Source organism: Loxodonta africana, chromosome 10 (genome assembly GCF_030014295.1).
Source record: "Loxodonta africana isolate mLoxAfr1 chromosome 10, mLoxAfr1.hap2, whole genome shotgun sequence".
NCBI lineage: Eukaryota > Metazoa > Chordata > Mammalia > Proboscidea > Elephantidae > Loxodonta > Loxodonta africana.
The window spans coordinates 91,272,771-91,292,814 of record NC_087351.1 but is presented as its reverse complement, the minus strand read 5'-3'; the positions used below and the strand labels follow the sequence as shown (position 1 = coordinate 91,292,814).

Genomic DNA, 20,044 nt, shown 5'->3' with positions numbered 1-20,044 from the left:
GAGGCTATCACAATTGATTGGGTTCTCTCATTAATATTATTTCAAAGGCTCCCAGACCAACCCACTCATGACACCCATCTTCGCCTTCCTGCCTGAATGCTCAGACTAAATCAAGTGCCTACAGCATTCCGGGAGAAGGTGGGACAGGCACATGTGGAGGTGGCCTCAGGCACCTTTGACAACCCTGCCTATTTCACTCTGTGATTCTGCATCTTGAAGAGAGGGAAAGAAAAAAAAAAAAAAATCAATATTTTTTAATAGGTAAGGGAGGGTAAAAATGGGTAGCTAACTGTCTGGTAACCAGACAATTTTGTTATCCCAGAGATCAGAGTATCTATAATTTTATTAAAATCTGTTTGAGAGTCACGGACACATATCCCTAAAAGTTCTTGACTACAGTCAATGGGCATTAGCAGGGGAAATGGGCAGAAATGGTAACAAATGTCTCAAATTAATTGTTAAACCAAGCTGCCCTGTTAAACTTATGGTTGGTTTATGATAGAAGGAATTCCAATAAGAATTTCTCTTAGGTTGGACATTAAAAAGTAGAGGCAAAATTATCAAGAAAAGGAAGAAAGTTAAATAGGAAAAAAATACAGTAACAAACTATGTTCTTCTGCGTAAGGTTGACCCAATAGTTTTTGGAGGACTTGTCAAGGTCACAATGCCACCATTTGAATTTTTCCATGCAAACCATTTTAAGCTAACAAGTGAAAAAAGAGTCGGTGGCAAATGACGGGGCAGAATGAAACTATGAGAATCCAGATAAGAGCAATTTATACACCCAGTCATTCTGAGGAAGGAAGCAGGAAGCTTATTTGTTCCCCGGAAGAACATCTCTTGAGAAAAATCTGGGTTTGATTTCGTGCAGTTAGGTTTGTCATGTGTCGTCAACCGCAACAGAAAAGTGGGAGCAAACAGCCCTGGAGCAACTGGTACGATCACCAGACAGAGGAGGCCATGCCCCTGGTGAGGACTGGGAAGAGGGAGGGTGGATAGGGAAGAAGAGGTGGGAACTTTAGCTCTTGGTTACACCTACCATCACCCAAAGCTGCTGAAATGCCTTTTCCTGACTCAGTAAAGAGAGAGAGGAAACAGGTGTGTGGACATACTTAAAAGGGAGGGAAAGGGCTTAAGGCAACAATCCTGAGAACTATAAACAAAAAGTGGTTTTCTTTGGTCTCTACGCACCTGAAGATTTTATTATTAGACAGGGACCTGGTCTAGGGGTAGGTGTTGGATTTATTTGTCCTTCTCAGTTCACCCAAATGACTCCATGTGAAGTGAATGCTGTCTTTAAACCAATGTGAAGAGTTGGAGCCTTCAAGGTGGCAAGACAATTTGGTCATTTCAAGTCAATAAGTGGATAATTATTTTACTTTACCTGATGAATAAACGGTTTGAGGTGAAAACCTACCGCAGTCCCTTGTTTATAAGCTAAGGGAAAAGTGGTCTTAATAGTGAGTTGTTTTTGTTTGTTTGTGTTTGTTTTACAATACATGAGTCACGGGAATTGGCTTGGGAAGGCAATTTCATTTAGATTTGAGTTTGGTAGCTGCCAAAGTTCCAATTCTTCTTGAAAGAAATCTGCCTGAGTCTCAGTACGGTGTTTGAAGTTTGTGTGTTGCTTGCTTGGTTTTATTTAGTTTTGTCTTATTTCAGTAAGTCAGGAGAGATGATTATTTCCACACTGATAAGCTTTGAGTTGAGCATGGAAGAGGTAAATGATTTTAGTATTTCTGTATCTTCAATGATGTGTATAATAAACAGTAGTCAGCAAGTCCATGTTTCCAGAGGGAGAATGTCTCGAGAATCCGAATGCAATTAACCACACTGCAAGACATTACTTCAGAGCCTCCTGCCACTGAAGAGGGCTCCCAGCACTCTGCTGAGGATTCTAAAGGGCCACAGTTGAAGCTGTACCAATACCAACTGGCTTCCCTTCAGGAGGCTTAAATCAAATTGGGCACTAATGAACAGGGATATTCCCTCTGTGCATGTGTTAAAGGTGACCATCATAAACGCAGTTCAATGTCATTACGACTGTCACATCACTGATCCACAGTGTTGATCTGTGGAGGTGAGATAGCCCACGCTAATCTAGCAATTTAGAGACATGGGTTCTAGTTCCCACTCTGCTACCAACTTTCTGTGTGAGCTTTGAAAAGTCATATATTTTGTTGTTTACAAATCCATAAAGGTAAACACAAAAACATTTTTTTATCTCACAAAAATAATTGAGATTGAAATGAGACAAGGTGTTTTAAATCTTTAATATACTCTGATAATTAAAATACTACCATTATTTTTATAATTCTAAAAGATCAAAATATGGTTGATCAGTAGCCAACTTCACAACTTTTTAAAACACCTGGTATGTGTTATACTATCAAAGACATTTTTCATGCCTGCTACTACCACATATAGCTATTTTTAGAAAGTATGGTTCTTGGAAAAGCCTAGTTTCTTTGACGCTTAGAAAGCATGTTACGTTAGAGAGATATAAACTAGGTTTTTATGTCCTCAGCTTATATGTGTGGCCAATGTGAAACAAACTGGAATATCAGGTGTATTGTGTACTAGAGAAGAGACACAACTTGAGGGGTGAACAATCAAGATGATAGTTTCACATTAGTCCTTGGGCAATGCATGTGAAGGCAAACTCTGCTTGGAAATGTTTTCTTCTACACGCAAGAGAAAGGAACAATGAACTCATACCAAGGACAAAGAAAACATGTATGGATGGGTATATTTGAAGGGTGTGGAAGGAGAATCTTTGAACAAAGCATGAATCTGAGAAGTTGTATATATACAGCAGAGGAATTTAAGTTTTCCGTGTTAGGTTTGAAGGAAAAAATCATTAAGTTCAAACAGATAATTGTGGAAAACCATACCCTTCAGGGAAAAAATAAACCATTATTGCTTCTGAAGGAGCATCATGCTCTCTAGGGAGGGGCTCCATTTTGCCTAGAAAATTTCAATTTTGGAGGCACTAGATTGATGCTGTGCTGAAAGGAGCCAAAAACAAAAGCAAAGCCTTTTGGAAAACTACATCTCCTCGATTTTGGTCAGGGTTAAAATAAAAAGAGGATCCTTCCATGAATACACATGGGATCGGTGAGTCACTCTGTGTGTGTGTATGAGTGTGTGTGTGTGTGTATGTAGAAGAGAGAGAGAGAAAAAAAATCTGCCCATCTCTATCTTCATCCCTTTTACCCCCTTCCAATTTTCTTCCTCAGATGTGACACTTGTCACAGTTGGCTTTCTAATCTTGAGAAAATAACACCTAACAAAGAAAAAAAAAAATGCCTGTTTAAAGACACAAGGTACACTCTCCCAGGACTACGAGGAGCTGAATCGTCCTTTTATCCATGTTTCTGTCTTACTTTGAAATAGAGACAGAGTTAAACCCGTCTTCATCTTTTTTGTGAGCTAGTTAGGGGGTTATACTTGTTTTTTAGTCTTTTTGTTTTTACTATGATTTTACAGAAAAGTAGTCCATCAGCTACTGGTTGCAGGTTTGAGGTAATATACTCTTTTGCTGGTTTGTTTGAGGGGGAGGCTGGTGTGGGGAAGGCAAGGTGGGAGGGACAGGGGTATGCCAGCCCCTGCAGGCTGCTCAGTACACTCTGTTCTCAAGGCTGTTTGCTATGCGGGCCGCAGGCTTTGGGCCTTTGAAGGGTTGAATACCATCTTTTGATTTACCATGGTTGATGGTGGGGAAGACTTGGAAAATCAAGAACACAGAAAAAGATCCAGCAAAAGAGAAAAAACAAAACCCAAAGTAACCAAACGCACACACACAAACAAAAGAAAAACCAAGAGACACGCTGACAACAGAAATCAAATGAGGACGGACAAGAAAAAGGGCACAGTGTTATTAAAGCTGCAAACTGGAAGGAAGAAAAAAAAAAAGACATAACTAAATAAGTCACTGCTCAAAACAGTCTGTGGCCTACAGATTTTAGGATGGTAGTGTAGGCATTGTGCAAGTGTGACCAGTTGACCTGCGAGCAGATTAAGAAAGGCATGGATTCACAAACCCTGCCCTCCTGATAGGCCATCTAAGGTTTTGTCACGTTCTTGCTTCTGATTCATTTGCCTTTCATGTCTTCTCCGTGCCCCTGACAAGCTAATCTACTGACACATTTGTGGAGGAGCTCTGGGTCCAAAAATATTCAACATATTCGAACAAACCCAAAGGCTTAGGAAGTTTGGGTTCAGCTATATCACTAACCTGTCAACACTGGGCATTGACCTCATGATGCCAAGAGATTGCCAAAAAGACTTTCTGATGAATAGAGCCGCAGAATTAAAGTTTTTTTCTTTTCTCATCCAAACACCAAGAGGCCCCCATTCTCCATAGAAGGTTAATAATAAGAATTCAGTAAAGAGGGTCAGTAGCAACAGAAAATATGAGGCCATAAAAAAGAAATTTTCCAAAGTATCTTTTAGAAATAATTACAGTGAAAGAACAGGTCCACTCCCAATAAAGCTACAAATCTGAAGTTGTCATAATATTTTAATACCAAGGGAAATGGATATGTGCTATAGAAGCAGGACAGAGTAACTAGGGAGTAAGACTGTGAGGTTCACAATCTTTGTACAAAGGGCTCCTGAATGATGGTTAAGAGTATCAGGAAGGAAGATGGGGTTGCATAGCAGAAGCAACATTTTCTTTCCACAGGTCAGAGTTTCTAAACTTATGAAATTACTTTTGCAATGGTACAACAGAAATAATCTGATTGTCTTTTCCATTAGGAGGAAGTATGAGGAGACAGTATCATCAAGGTCACCAGAATTTCCCGTTTGAAGTCATTGTGGAGCTAGAAATAATACAGTTCTCATTATCTGCATAGCTGCTTAGTTCTCTTTAATTACACCCTCCCAGTTTGCCTCCCTTTCCTGCCCTGTTTCTATCCTCAGCTTTGACTGTTTTGAGTGGTGACCAAGGAGTTGAACTTAATGGGAATGTGTTTGATCAAAAGATGGACCAAAGGAGCGTGTCTTACACAAAGCTAAACGGTTCCAAAAAACCAAGAAAGGAAACTTAGAAAACAAATAATCTAGTAAAGAAACCACCACTGTCAGAAACCAGAAATTGACATCAAAACCTCATGCAGAAACAAGGAGAAAGAGGTGTTTGTTGCTGTTGGGTTTTATCCTACGCCTATTAAACAAGAAGTGAGCAGCTAACTTTCAAGAAACAAACAAATGAAAGAATTCAATCAAACAATCAAACCAATGAAAATCAGAAAGAAAAGGAAGACAAGCCCAAACATAGTGGCAGAGGGTACTTCATACGATACCTAAGTTAACCATGAGCTTGACGCGCCCCCCATCCAGCTCCAGGCGCAGGGTGTCAGCTGAGTCTCTGGAGGTCGTGGCCACCAGCAGCCCATAAGCCCTCTGGGACATAAAGCGGAAAGACACATCCTCTGCCTCAGTGTGCATGACCATGGGCATGATGATCTTCATGTACATGCTGCCATCATAGCTCAAGATGGACGCCTCTGCCAAAAAAGAATGGAGGAGATCGTTAGCATGAAGGATATTAGAGTCTCCAAATACACCTTTGCTTTTGGGGCAAATATACCAGAGTGAAGAGGGCAACGAAGCTGTAGTCACGTGACTTATGTTTGATCAACCCCTGTTGTTGCCACATTCTATGTGACCTTGGGCAGACCCCTTAAACTCTCAGGCTCTCTTTCCTCATCTGTTAAAGGGGGATGATAAGATTTGCACCCACACTACCACCCTCACAGACTCGTTAAGTGTACCAAATGAAATAATGAGTGTGAAAGCATCTGTAACTGTACTTCTGTATGCTATGGACAGAGCAAAAGCACATAAAACAAAACTTGGAATTTCCACTGAGTACTTCATGAAGGATAGGAGTAGAGCAGCAGTTTATATTCACCACAGCAGACAAATGGGTATTTGCCAAAGAGTGTAAACTTCTAGAAGGAGGAAGAAAGAGTAGAAACACAGGCTGCTATAGCCAGGTGCTGTGAGAATTTCATTGACTCAGACTGGGTTTTAGCCCAGAGCTAAAACCAAAAATAATAATAATAATAATAAAAATAATGACACCCTTGAGCAACACTCTTCTCTTTATTTAAGTTTTTTTTTTTTTTTTTTTCTATAAGGAAGGAAGAAAATTCACTTGTATTTGATACCTTCTCCAGGCCAAGAACTTTGCTTAGGGGCTTCCCCATATGTTTTCTCACATAATGCTAAGATGTGGATCTGTTATTCCTACTTTCAAACAAGGAAAATGAGGCTCTCAGAGAGGGAAGTGTTGCCCTACAGTCACATGGACTGGATTTTAACCCGGTATATCCAATACTAAGTCCATTGTCTGCTCTGCAACAGCATGCTGCCAAAAATGGGAAGTTGTTTAATTATTCATTCGGCAAGTATGTATACTGAACATGGGGAGAGAACATCACTCACATTCTATGAAGCCAGCACGTCGCTGGGCTCAATATCTGCCACTGAGTCCTCATTAAAGATTCACTGGCATCACATAGTTGCTACCTACATGTACTGGAGAGGGCAAAAAGGTAAACAGATGACGTGCCTATTTGAAGGGAGACATGATAGGCAAATAACTGTAATAGAATACAAAAGGTGATTGACACAGGAAAGATCGAAAATAAAGCCAGTGACACTCTGAGGAGGAGTTTTAGGGGTACAGGCAAGAACAGTAGATGGGGTAGAGTCTGAGGTGGTCCTGATGGATGGGTGGAGTTTCTAATGGAAGAAGTGAGAGTACTGGGCTTGATAGGTAAAGAAAATAGCATCTGTACAGGCCTAAATGAAAGAAAGAAAGGCAATACTCACCTAATAAACCTATTCAGTTTACCTTATACACGAAGTATATCTTGGGAAGAAGTTACACAAAGGTAGTTTAAGATCAATGACTTTGATAGATACTTGGGAATAAGTAAATAAGTTTAGATTAAGAAATACTATGGTATATTCATTTGTGCTTACTGTGTAAAAGGCATTCTTATAGGTGCTGAGGACACTGCAGTGAAAAAAAGAGATCAACATCTCTGCCCTCACGTATGGAAGGAATTATAACAGGAAGAGACTAAAGGCAGGCAGACCCCTTGGAAGTTTCCCCAAATAACCCTCTCATCATTACCTTCCCATCCTATTTATACAACTTATAAAATTTCTTCAAAAACAATATTAATACACCTAATTACATTCCTGGAAGGCAACCATCACCTGGGAAAAACCCAGAACATGTTAACGGTTCTACACTACAATTTGCAAATCCTGAGAAGAGCACAGATAAAGGTGTAACAGCTGAAGACACCATTGCAATAAAAGATCCATTCTTGGATGCGAAGCATAATCTAAATTTAACACACACTCCACATGTGGGGGAAACACTTTTATCTCCCGGAATAGCAAAATCAAAAGAAGACCAGGAGTGTTAAGTGAAACTTATTGAGCACTTGCTATTTGCCTGGTGCTTGCTAGACCTTCACATGCATTGTCATTTAATCCTCACAAGAATACCATAAGGTAGACAATAAAAGGCAAAGCTGGGAGTTGAATGCAGGCAGTCTGATTCTCAAACCAGTATACTTAACTATTCTGCAAACTGTCAGAGAGCTGTGACCAGAAGCACACACATTTCTAAGCACCCAAAGCACACCCATAATGCTGCATGGTGAAGTGTGATATTAGTGTGTTAGTGTTTGTGTGTGTGTGTCCATGTACATACACACATCATTACTTAAAGTTGCAAATAATTTTAAAATATAACAAATGACATAAACATAGACTATACATATATTTATCATAAACCGTTACGTATAAACATGTGCAATGTTCTCTGCATATGTTTGTGTAATTATGAACACCATTAATCACTACTATATATCTTCTTGCATGTGAAAGCCAGACAATGAATAAGGAAAACCAAAGAAGAATTGACACCTTTGAATTGTGGTGTCAATGAAGAATATTGACTATACAAGGGACCGCCAAAAGAACGAACAGATCTGTCTTGAAAGAAGTACAAGCAGAATGCTCCTTAGAAGCAAGGATGACTAGACAACGTCTCAGGTACTTTGGATATGTTATCAGAAGGGATCAGTCCCTGGCGAAGGACATCATGCTTGGTAAAACAGAGGGTCAGTGAAAAAGAGACCCTCAATGAGATGGACCTACACAGTGGCTGCAACAATAGGCTCAAGCATAGCAACAATTGTGAGGATGGCGCAGGACTGGGCAGTGTTTCCTTCTGTTGTGCGTAGGGTCACTATGAGTCAGACCGACTTGACAGTACCTAACAACAACAACAACATACGCCTTCTACTATACATGCACATACATACTTACATGCCTTTTTTTTAGAAGATATTAGGGAACTCAGTGAGCCAAGAAATGGTTCTTTTGCTATATTTAACTTTAATGCACTCTGAAATTAATGACTGTTTTTCTCCCTCTGGATATGTGTAGGGCAAGAATATATGTATAAATGAATGTATTTTTGTGTCAATATTAGTAGTATCAGAGAATAAACATCAGGTGTGAATGTGATGTCTATCTCACTGTGTACTTTTTGTGTGCATTTCTCTGAATGTGCTCTGTCTATTATTAGCCTGATACTTTTTAAGGGGAGTGCGATGAAGCAGAAAATTTAAGAGAAGTCTGCTGAAACAAAATCTGTTTCATGGATTTATATTAATTTGCTTAAAGATTTCAAACACAAGGAATGCCATGAATAGAATACTAATTCAAGAGGGAGGAAATGTGACTAACGAGGAAAGCTATTCCATCTAAAATGTATCAGATTGAGTATTTAGACACCACATCATGGGATGCCCATATGATGGTACTTATAAAAAAAAAAAAAAAACTTATACAGTCCCCTTATTTTGTTTTCTGTATATCTCAGGACTACTTTGTTCCTTTTTTCCTCCTTTGCTACCTCCTTTTGTCTTGAGTGAATTTTTTTCTAGCATACCATTTAATTGCTTTAATGGTTTTTTAATTAAATGTTTTTAGTTACACTCTTACTGGTTATTCTAGGGTTTAAAATATACATCTTAGCTTATCAAAATCTACTTCAAATTTATACTAATTTAATTCCATTAAAATATTGTAACTACTCTTATATAGCTCCCTTCCCTTCTTCCTTTTTTGTTCTATTATTGTTATTCATATTACGTCTACATATGTGACAAACCGAACAATACATTGTTATTGGGATTGCTTTCTATAATCCTGTGTCTTTTAAAGAATCTAAGAAAGGAGAAATCAAACACATTTATAGGTTTCTTTAATTATCTTATTATTTATCATCTCTGTCTCTCTTCATATTTTTTATTTTGTTTTATTTTATTTTGTGTGTGTGGAATTGAGTTACCTTCTGGTATCATTTTCCTTCTCCAGTACAGCTTCATTTGTGTTCTTATTGTCAAATACGTTACATTTCTATATGCTACAGGCCCAAGAATGCAATTTTATAGCTATTGCTTTATGGAAATGCTTTTTAAATCAGTTAAGAGAAGAAAAAGAAATGTGTAATTGTATTGTCATTTATCATTACCTACATAATTCTCTTTATTATAGCTCTTTGGTTTTTCATGTTGATTCAAATTACTGTCTGCTGTCACTCTCATCCTGAAGAACTTCTTTTAATATTACTTGTAAGGCAAATCTGCTAGCAGCAATTGTCTCCCATTTTTATTTATCTGGGAATGTCTTTATTTCACATTTATTTTTGAAAGGTAACTTTCCTAGATATAGGATTCTTGCTTAACACTTATTTTTCTTTCAGGACTTTGAATATGTTCTCCACTGCCTTTAACCTCCATTATTAGTTAATCTTATTGTGTGTGGTTCCCTTGCATATTATGAGCGTTCTCTTGCTGCTTGTGAGATTTTTTTCTTTTGGTCTTCTACATACTTACTATCATATGTCTGGATGTGTACATCTTTATATTTAACCTACTGAGAGTTCATTGAGTTTCTTGGATGTGTGTATATTATGTTTATCATATATTTGAGAAGCTTCAGCCATTATTTCTTTGAATATTTTTTTCTGTCCCTTTCTCTCTCTCACCGCTTCTTCTGGTACTCCTATTATACATATGTTGGTACACTTCATGGTGTCTCACATTTCTCTGAGGCTCTGTTTATATTTTTCTTTCCCTACTTTCAATTTTTTTTCCCTTTCTTCTCTTCAGACTACATAATCTCTATTAATCTATCTCCAAGTTTGCTGTTTTTTTCTTCCACCAAGTCAAATATACTGCTAAGGATCTTCAGTGAATTTTTCATTTTGGCTATTATACTTTTCAACTTCAAAAATTTCATTTCAGCCTTTTTTTTTCTTTAATAATTTATATCTCTTTATTTTACAGCTGTTTCTTCTCATTTTGAGTCATGCCACATCAGCAAATGAAGGCCCCAAAAGCTTTTCTCCATCCACGTCATTAAGGTCAACTCTACTTTGAGGAGGTAGCTCTTCCCCAATCATCTTTTGAGTGCCTTCCAACCTGGGGGGCCCATCTTCCAGCACTATATCAGACAATGTTCCACTGCTATTCATAAGGTTTTCACTGGCTAATGTTTTTCAGAAGTAGACTGCTGGGTCCTCCTTCCTACTCTGTCTTAGTCTGTAAGCTCAGCTGAAACCTGTCCTCCATGGGTGACCCTGCTGGTATCTGAATACCAGTGGCATAACTTCCAGCATCACAGCAACACACAAGCCCCCACACTATGACAAACTGACAGACACGTGGGGGAATGTATGAAGTATGAATCTAGGAAAATTGGAAATCGTCAAAAATGAAATGGAATGCATAAACATCAATATCCTAGGCATTAGTGAGCTGAAATGGACTGGTATTGGCCATTTTGAATCAGACAGTAATATAGCCTACTCTGCTGGGAATGACAACTCAAAGAGGAGTGGTGCTGCATTCATCATCAAAAAGAACGTTCCAAGATCTATCCTGAAGTACAACACTGTCAGTGATAGGATAATATCCATACACCTACAAGGAAGACCAGTTAATACGACTACTATTCAAATTTACGCACCAACCACTAGGGCCAAAGATGAAGAAATAGAAGATTTTTATCAGCTGCTGCAGTCTGAAATTGATCGAACATGCAATCAAGATGCATTGATTATTACTGGCGATTGGAATGCGAAAGATGGAAACAAAGAAGAAGGATCAGTAGTTGGAAAATATGGCCTTGGGGATAGAAACAATGCCAGAGATTGAATGATAGAATTTTGCAAGACCAATGACTTCTTCATTGCAAATACCTTCTTTCACCAACATAAATGGCAACTATACACACGGACCTCACCAAATGGAACACACAGAAATCAAATTGACTACATCTGTGGAAAGAGACGATGGAAAAGCTCAATATCATCAGTCAGAACAAGGCCAGGGGCCGACTGTGAAACAGACCATCAACTGCTCATCTGCAAGTTCAAGCTGAAACTGAAAAAAATCAGAGTAAGCCCACGAGAGCCAAAATATGACCTTGAGTATATCCCACCTGAATTTAGAGACCATCTCAAGAATAGATTTGACGCATTGAACACTAGTGACTGAATGCCAGGCGAGTTGGGGAATGACATCAAGGACATCATCCATGAAGCAAGCAAGAGGTCACTGAAAAGACAGGAAAGAAAGAAAAGACCAAGATGGATGTCAGAGGAGACTCTGAAACTTGCTCTCGAACGTTGAGCAGCTAAAGCAAAAGGAAGAATTGACGAAGTAAAAGAACTGAACAGAAGATTTCAAAGGCGGCTGGAGAAGACAAAGTAAAGTATTATAATGGCATGTGCAAAGAGCTAGAGATGGAAAACCAAAAGGGAAGAACACACTCAGCATTTCTCAAGCTGAAAGAACGGAAGAAAAAATTCAAGCCTCGAGTTGCAATAGTGAAGGATTCCATGGGGAAAATATTAAACGACGCAGGAAGCATCAAAAGAAGATGGGAGGAATAAACAGAGTCATTATACCTAAAAGAATTAGTCGATATTGAAACATTTCAAGAGGTGGCATATGACCAGGAACTGATGGTATGATGGAAGAAGTCCAAGCTCCCCTGAAGGCATTGGCGAAAAACAAGGCTCCAGGAACTGATGGAATATCAATTAAGATGTTTCAACAAACAGATGCAGCGCCGGAGGTGCTCACTTATCCATGCCAAGAAATATGGAAGGCAGCTTCCTGGCCAACTGACTGGAAGAGATACATATTTATGCCTATTCCCGAGAAAGGCAATTCAACCAAATGTGGAAATTATAGAACAATATCATTAATATCGCACACAAGGAAAATTTTGCTGAAGATCATTCAAAAATGGCTGCAGCAGTATATCGACAGGGAACTGCTAGAAATTCAGGCCGGTTTCAGAAAAGGACGTGGAACCAGGGATATCATTGCTGATGTCAGATGGATCCTGGCTGAAAGCAGAGAATACCAGAAGGATGTTTACCTGTGTTTTATTGACTATGCAAAGGCATTCGACTGTGTGGATCATAACAAACTATGGATAACACTGCGAAGAATGGGAATTCCAGAACGCTTAATTGTGCTCATGAGGAACCTTTACATAGATCAAAGGCAGTTGTTTGGACAGAACAAGGTGATACTGATTGGTTTAAAGTCAGGAAAGGTGTGTGTCATGGGTTATATTCTTTCACCATACCTATTCGATCTGTATGCTGAACAAATAATATGAGAAGCCGGACTATACGAAGAAGAACAGGGCATCAGGATTGGAGGAAGACTCATTAACAACCTGTGTTATGCAGATGACACAACCTTGCTTGCTGACAGTGAAGAGGACTTGAAGCACTTACTAATGAAGATCATAGACCACAGCCTTTAGTATTGATTGCACCTCAACATAAAGAAAACAAAAATCCTCACAACTGGACCAATGAGCAACATCATGATAAGCAGAGAAAAGATTGAAGTTGTCAGGGATTTCATTTTACTTAGATCCACAATCAACAGCCTTGGAAGCAGCAGTCAAGAAATGAAAAGACGCATTGCATTGGGCAAATCTACTGCAAAGGACCTCTTCAAAGTGTTGAAGAGCAAAGATGTCAACCTGAAGACTAAGGTGTGTCTGACCCAAGCCATGGTATTTTCAATTGCATCATATGCATGTGAAAGCTGGACAACGAATAAGGAAGACCGAAGAAGAGTTGACAACTTTGAATTGCGGTTTTGGCGAAGAATATTGAATATACCGTTGACTGCCAAAAGAACGAACAAATCTGTCTTGGAAGAAGTGCGGCCAGAATGCTCCTTAGAGGCGAGGATAGCGAGACTGCATCTTATGTATTTTGGACATGTTGTCAGGAGGGATCAGTCCTTGGAGAAGGACATCATGCTTGGCAGAGTACAGGGTCAGCGGAAAAGAGGAAAGCCCTCGACGAAGTGGGCTGACACAGTGGCTGCAACAACGAACTCAAGCATAACAATTGTAAGGATGGCACAGGACCGGGCAGTGTTTCGTTCTGTTGTGCATAGGGTCGCTATGAGTTGGAACAGACCCGATGGCACCTAACAACAGCAACATTTCTTTATCAATATTCTCTACTTAATGAGTCATTGATGAGGCATCCCACCTGGTTAAAGAATGTGTCCCAAGCAAACAGAGGGAATATGTTAGAATGTCTGATCCATTTATCCATGGAGCCTTCTCTTTTGATTCTAAGGTCCCTTGCTTGTTTCTGTTACATGTATTTTCGCCCTACAGCCATTTCCACTACTCTTCAACCAAAGGTGGCAACAGACATGAATACCTACTCAGGTTGTTTCTTTCCACATACGAAGGTATTAGTATAATTCTTATTGTTTTTTATAAACTAGACAGTACTATATCTGAGAAATATAAGCAGTGTTAGCAACCTCATTATACTTAGCCATTCTTCTTGGCTTGGCCTCAGAGGTATCTGTTTTACCTACTCTTTAAAAAGCCACTGCTTTTTAGTTTTATGACACTCAGTTGAGCCTTTTTCCCTATTTTCCTCATTGTAATAATTTTTTGATTTGCTTATTTTATTGCTTAACTTGAGAGAGTATCTGGCAGGAAATGTTTCCCCATTTCCCCTCTTTAATCTCAATTTAATAAGATTAGTACATCTAAGCCAAAGAAACAGTGGATTACTAAAACTTAGCCTTCTAATTTCTTCAATATTACTATATGTGTATGCTGTTTTAGATGTGACTGAGTCCTAATCAAGAAAGAGAACAGAAACCATAGAGAATATGGATTATAGGAGATGAATGGTACAGAGGTTTTTCTTGCTTAAACATACCAGGAAGTAATGCCATTTACACCTTTTACAACCTTGAGGGAAAAAGTTAGACTGGCAGGCAGTAATAGGAGAGAGATAAAACAAAAGCTTTAGAAAATATCATTGATATGATATTGCTAAAAAATGCAGGAGGCCCATTGATACAGTATTATGAACAGTTAGCTCCATGCTTTCATTTGATAGACTTTGCCACTTAGCATACCAAATAGACATTCTTGCACTATACTCCTACCAGCCCTTAAGCCATCTACTGGGGAGAGAAGAGACTCTGATGGACAACTTTAAAAGCAATCAATTCCATCGCCTTCTCTTTTCAAGTCTTCAAGACATCCTCCTGCTCACTCGTGCAACTGTTGGCCTCACACATTGCTCTTTAGTGTGTTTTATTCTGACAAATCTTCCAAAATGCAAAGATTGCTTCCTCTTCCCCCAAACTGGGCTGATCTTAAACAGTGTGCAAATCTATTCAGGAATGCCTGCCAGGTTCTAAATCTGTTTTTTGCAACAGCAGGAGCAACATGAATCTCCAGCTCTGAGCAGACCAAACATCGGCTAACAGTTCCAGGAAACTAACAAACCTGTTGTGGGGTGATTTCCTCCCTCTTGTGGACAAGGCTGAGAAGTATCTTTTCACATTCCTGAACCTAATGCTGCCCTCATATATGGCGATGTTGGCCTCTCATCTCCAAGCAAATAGAGCACTCTGAAGATACGTTGCATATTTTTATCAGCATTTTTCACTTAAAGAAAAGCAAGTATGAACTTTTTCCATATTTTTTTTTAATATTCTTGTGGAAAAAATAAACATAATATTCAGGAAGCTTGGTTTATAAAATATTTTTATGTATTTTTAAAGAATCTTCATTTGACAAACAAATTCTTGCCAACTTTTTTCTCAAATAGCAATTTTTACTACTGAATTGAAAACATGATTTAATTTATAAAAATTAAGTATAACACAATTCTTCAGGAATCTATCCACAGCCTGCAATAATAGGATTTATTTATTTAATGATTACATGCCAGATGCTGTACGGAAAATGGCAGGCAGTGGGTGGGGAGCACAAAAAACAAGGTCCTTGGGATTAATGAACTTATAGTCAAGTTGAGGTTATACATACAGACAAGTAAACTGCTATACTTACAGGATAAACCAAGTGTTGTAGGAATTCAGCTCTGGTATCTTTTTCTTTGCCCTGAGTATTTAGGGGAGAGAATGCATAACTTTTGTTTCAAAGACGAGAAAGAGTGAACCATAGGAAGGGAGTGGCAGACACTCAAGTTGAGAGAATAGCATATGTATAGACACAAGGTTGAACAAGGAATGAAATCAACTCAGATACTTGGTGCTTGTCACGGAGTCTAATAAACAATAATACAGAAAACTCAAGGGACAGGAAGAGCTCAATGCGGCTAGTGAAGGATTTCTCAACAGCAACATTATTGATGTTGTGAACCAGCTGATTGTTTGTTGTGGGGGTTTTCTGTGTATTGCAGAATGTTTACCAGCATCCCTGACCTCTACCCACTGCACTCCAGCAGCATCTCCTCCAGCTATGAAAACAAAAAATATCTCTAGACATTGCTTAATGTTTGCTTGGGGTAAAAAATCACCCTCAGTTGGGAACCAGCAGGCTAGGAGCATATAGGTTAGAGTGGTAAAAGTTAAAGCTGGAGGGCCCATTATAAAAGGCCTAACAAGCATGCTTAAGACACTGGATAGTAATCAATATGAAGGGTTTTTAGACAAATAAGTAACATGATCAGATTTCCCTTTTAGGCTAAATCTGATGGTGCAGAGAAGACAGAATGGTATAGTGAGAGGCCAGGCACAATTTTACCCAATTTTCTTCCAGATACCATTGCCATTTATTTTGCAAACATGTTATAAAATTACAAAATGCAACCTTTATAAATGACAATAGCATGTTTCTGAGGATAGTTCTTAACTTTTTGAATCAACTCAAAAAACCTCTATTGTGCAAAGCCATAATTACATATATGGGTAAGCCTCCAATTCAGAATCATGGCTTGGTGAGCATATAAGCTTGGAGTTAGAACGGGATGGAATCCTAGATATGCAATTTATTTAACTGTTAAACCTTGTTGGGACTCAGGTTCCCCACCTATAAAATGTATAATAATAACACTGAATCAGTCAGGATACTAATAGGAAAAGAAAGGCCCACTCAAATTGTGCAATCTGTTGAAAGTTTAAAACCCTCCAGAGATAATACAGTACCCAGGGCTATTAAGAATGGAACCCCTCTACCACCCCTACACATGAAGGGGAAAGGGTAGGTTTGATTACCAGAACCCTGAAGAGAGAGTGAGAGAAACAAAGGCCCCATGTAAAGGAGGCTACCTCACAAGTACTATGACTTCAGGTCAAGGGACGCAGCCAGTTGGCAGCCATTCCATAAGGAGGGAGCTGGGGAACTAAATACCCAAACCTCACTTTACATATGTCTTCTCATCTCCCACTGGTGCTTCCCATTGTCCAAACTCAACTCAAAACCAGAGAACAAGGGAGCCTGTTAATGCAATCCATATAAGGACAATCTAACAGGGTCAAAGCTGAGTGGAGAAGAGTGGGAAAGAGTGGAGAATGGATCCAGAGTTGTGGTCAGAAGGTATCTAGCACAAAAGTGAACCCTGAAGCATACCTGTGAAAATATCCAAAAAATGCCTGACATTCATGGGTACTCAATAAATGATGTATGTGTGTGCGCACACGTGCACACATGCATGTGTCTGTATTAATTTCCCTGATGTGTAGAGATGGCCCATTGCTTCCACGTGAGAATATTTCCATAAAACATGTAGCATTGGTCTATAGAAATAGCTTTGGCCTATCAGGAAAAGTCCCTGAGTGGAGCAAACAGTTAATGTGGTCAGCTACTAACCAAAAGGTTGGCGGTTCTAGTCCACCCAGAGTTGCCTTGGAAGAAAGCCCCGGCAATCTACTTCTAAAAAATCAGTCATTGAAAACCCTATGGAGCACAGTTTTACACTAACACATATAGGGTCACCATGAGTCAGAATTTACTGAACAGCAACTAACTGGAGGTGTAATAAAGCCTGTTTTCCTCCAGCTCTACCTCTTAGAGGCATACAACCTTGGGAAATTCACACTTTTTATAAACTTCTTTTTCCCATATGTAAATTCTGAATAATATTTATAAATAATACAGAAATATCTTTGAAACAGCTGTGCAAACTGTAACCAAAACCAAACCCAATGCCACCGAGTCAATTCCAACTCATAGCGACCCTATAAGATAGAGTAGAACTTGCCCCACAGGGTTTCCAAGGCTGAAATCTTTACAGAAGGAGATTGCCACATCTTTCTCCCTTGGAGCAGGTGGTGGGCTCGAACCTTCGACCGTTCAGTTAGCAGCTAAGAGGTTAACCACAGTGCCACCAGGGTTCCTTGCAAGCTGTAAAGTGGAATCTATCTGCAAAGGGTTAATTAGAGTACTTTGTCTTCCTCTTCATTGTAAAGTGTAGTTTCATCAAATAGAAATATAAGGGGACATTCTTCTTCCTTCCATCCTCAAATTCCATACCTGATGCATCTGATTCTATTTCCACAATCATGAGACTTCATTCAAGAACCCTAGAATTAGACCTTTTATATTTGTCTTTGATGGTAAGCATGGCTCATTATATCCATGGGCCGACTATGTTTAGTGATTAAACATGGTATCAGTAGCTGGTCAAGCTCTGCTATTCATACAGGAAGACAGACAGCTCTACTCTATAGACTTTCTTTTTCACCCGAAGCTTCTTGCCTCACTCTGCCACACTCTTCTTGCTAGTATACCAGAGAATAAATTTGTTATCTCATTGATACCTGGTTAGCAAAATCTGAAAAAAAGTTTTAACTCTGAACCTCCAAAAAGCATACTTGACAGCAAGTATGGATCTATAGTGAATGGATTTGTATACCTATCACTTCTGCTTTATTCCTCTTTCACAATACCATTAGGTTAGTTTTGTAACTTGATTAATGGCCAACTGCATGGTTGTCTTTGCTGTGTTTCCCAGGCTCGTTGTAGGTGCTTTGGACTCCCAAATAACGGAGTGGAAGGCTGAGAGCGCTGCTGTGCACACAGCCATGCTCACTGCAGTGCGACTGCTTCAGGACTGTCTGAGGCCAGCTCAGAGAGGCAAGGTCTCTGGAGCAGCAAAGGCGAACGCTCTTCCTATCCCTCTATTTTTCCACAGTGAACCAACTCAACAGACCTCCATTTGATACCCACACATTACCCTTTTCAAGGAGAAACTGGGCCATTATTACAACACAAACCAATATCAAATTGTCTCTGAATATAAAATACATTTTCCAGAAAAGTCAGAGCAACAAAGAAATTTTCAAGTCTGATTAACTGATTAAAGTAGAATCAGCCTCTTGTCATGTTATCGGGGAAAAATAGCATAGAAGTCATCAGGTTACTCTTTCTGAAGGGCCCAGGAATTTAGAATTAGAAACTTAAAATTTCCCGTTTTATTTGACTGAGAAAACTGAGGGTTTTTTTTTTTAAGCCCTATATATATATATATATATATATATATATATATACCTTTTTTTTAAATTGAGACAGTAAAAATTTTTTTTTTCTTTCAATTTGTAACCCTGCTTCCAAAATCAGGTTGTACAAAATAGACAATGGTCTGAACCAACTGACTCAATAGATCTTTAAGTAACACACACATACACATACACACACACACACACACACACAAGCTATTTTCAACACTATTTAAGCAGAGTTAGCTACAGAATGCAAACACAAAAGAATTGTGACAGTGCCAGATGCCACATCCAACCCACACAGGACATGAAATAAGGTATTTCTTTCGGTGGATGTGGCTAAGAGCAAGCAGAGAATTAACAGGGGGAAACTTCCTAACTCTATGCCACAGGACCGGGTGCCATTGCATTCTATTATACCTAAGGTTATTGCGACTTGCAGCCACCTCAGCAGCAACTAACAACAACAATAACGTGTGCATGGTGTTGTTGAATCTAGAGTCACCCAGCTTACTACACTGGCTAATACACTGGAAATGAATGCCTTATGATTTTGTAGCTCTTAAAACATTGTGAGAACAGAATGAATGTTGGATTCCATGTGATGTCTTAGGGGCTGTCGCATCAGTTCCACAACCTCCTAGCCAACTCTCGGAAGAACATGCCCTTCTTGGCAGATTACATCTGTAGGATTAGTTTCCAAACCATTAGGGCAGATTCACCATATAAACGGTTGGATTTATGCATTCAACAGATAGTGTTTGAGTATCTACTATGTTCTACGTACTGTTTTAGACTCTGGGGATCTAGCCATGGATAAAACAAAGTCTCTTCTCATGTGGAACTCCAGTCTCAGTTATAGTCACCTGGAGTAAAGGGGCTGAACAGAAGTAACCTTGGTAGCCTAATTATATAAGTGGCAAATAGCTATTGTAATACATTGGGGGAAAAGGGGGGGGGGAGACTATTAGTAGGAAGATAATCATTTGACTGCAAATACATAGCTGGCATGTCTCACGTTTTCCCACTCCCAAAGCTTCTATCAATACCATTTTATAATAACTTTATCTAGAAAGGTCAGACATGAGATAATTATATCGAAGTATGAGCTTAGGCCTTTGGGGTAGCCAACAATTATGTCCTAATTCCTTTGTCCCTAAAGATGGAGCGCA

The 20,044-nt window shown here is 39.1% G+C and overlaps 1 protein-coding gene across 10 annotated transcripts in view; it reads right to left on the bottom strand.

Annotated features, from left to right (window-relative positions):
* The window catches only part of NRXN3 (neurexin 3), a 1,785,202-nt gene that overhangs the window by 1,134,628 nt on the left and 630,530 nt on the right, over window positions 1–20,044 (bottom strand). For all 10 annotated transcript variants that reach the window (XM_023546430.2, XM_064292808.1, XM_023546429.2 and 7 more), the window contains one exon: window positions 5,310–5,513. In XM_023546430.2, coding sequence (XP_023402198.1) covers window positions 5,310–5,513 — 204 coding nt within the window. The remainder of the gene's footprint in view (window positions 1–5,309; window positions 5,514–20,044) is intronic.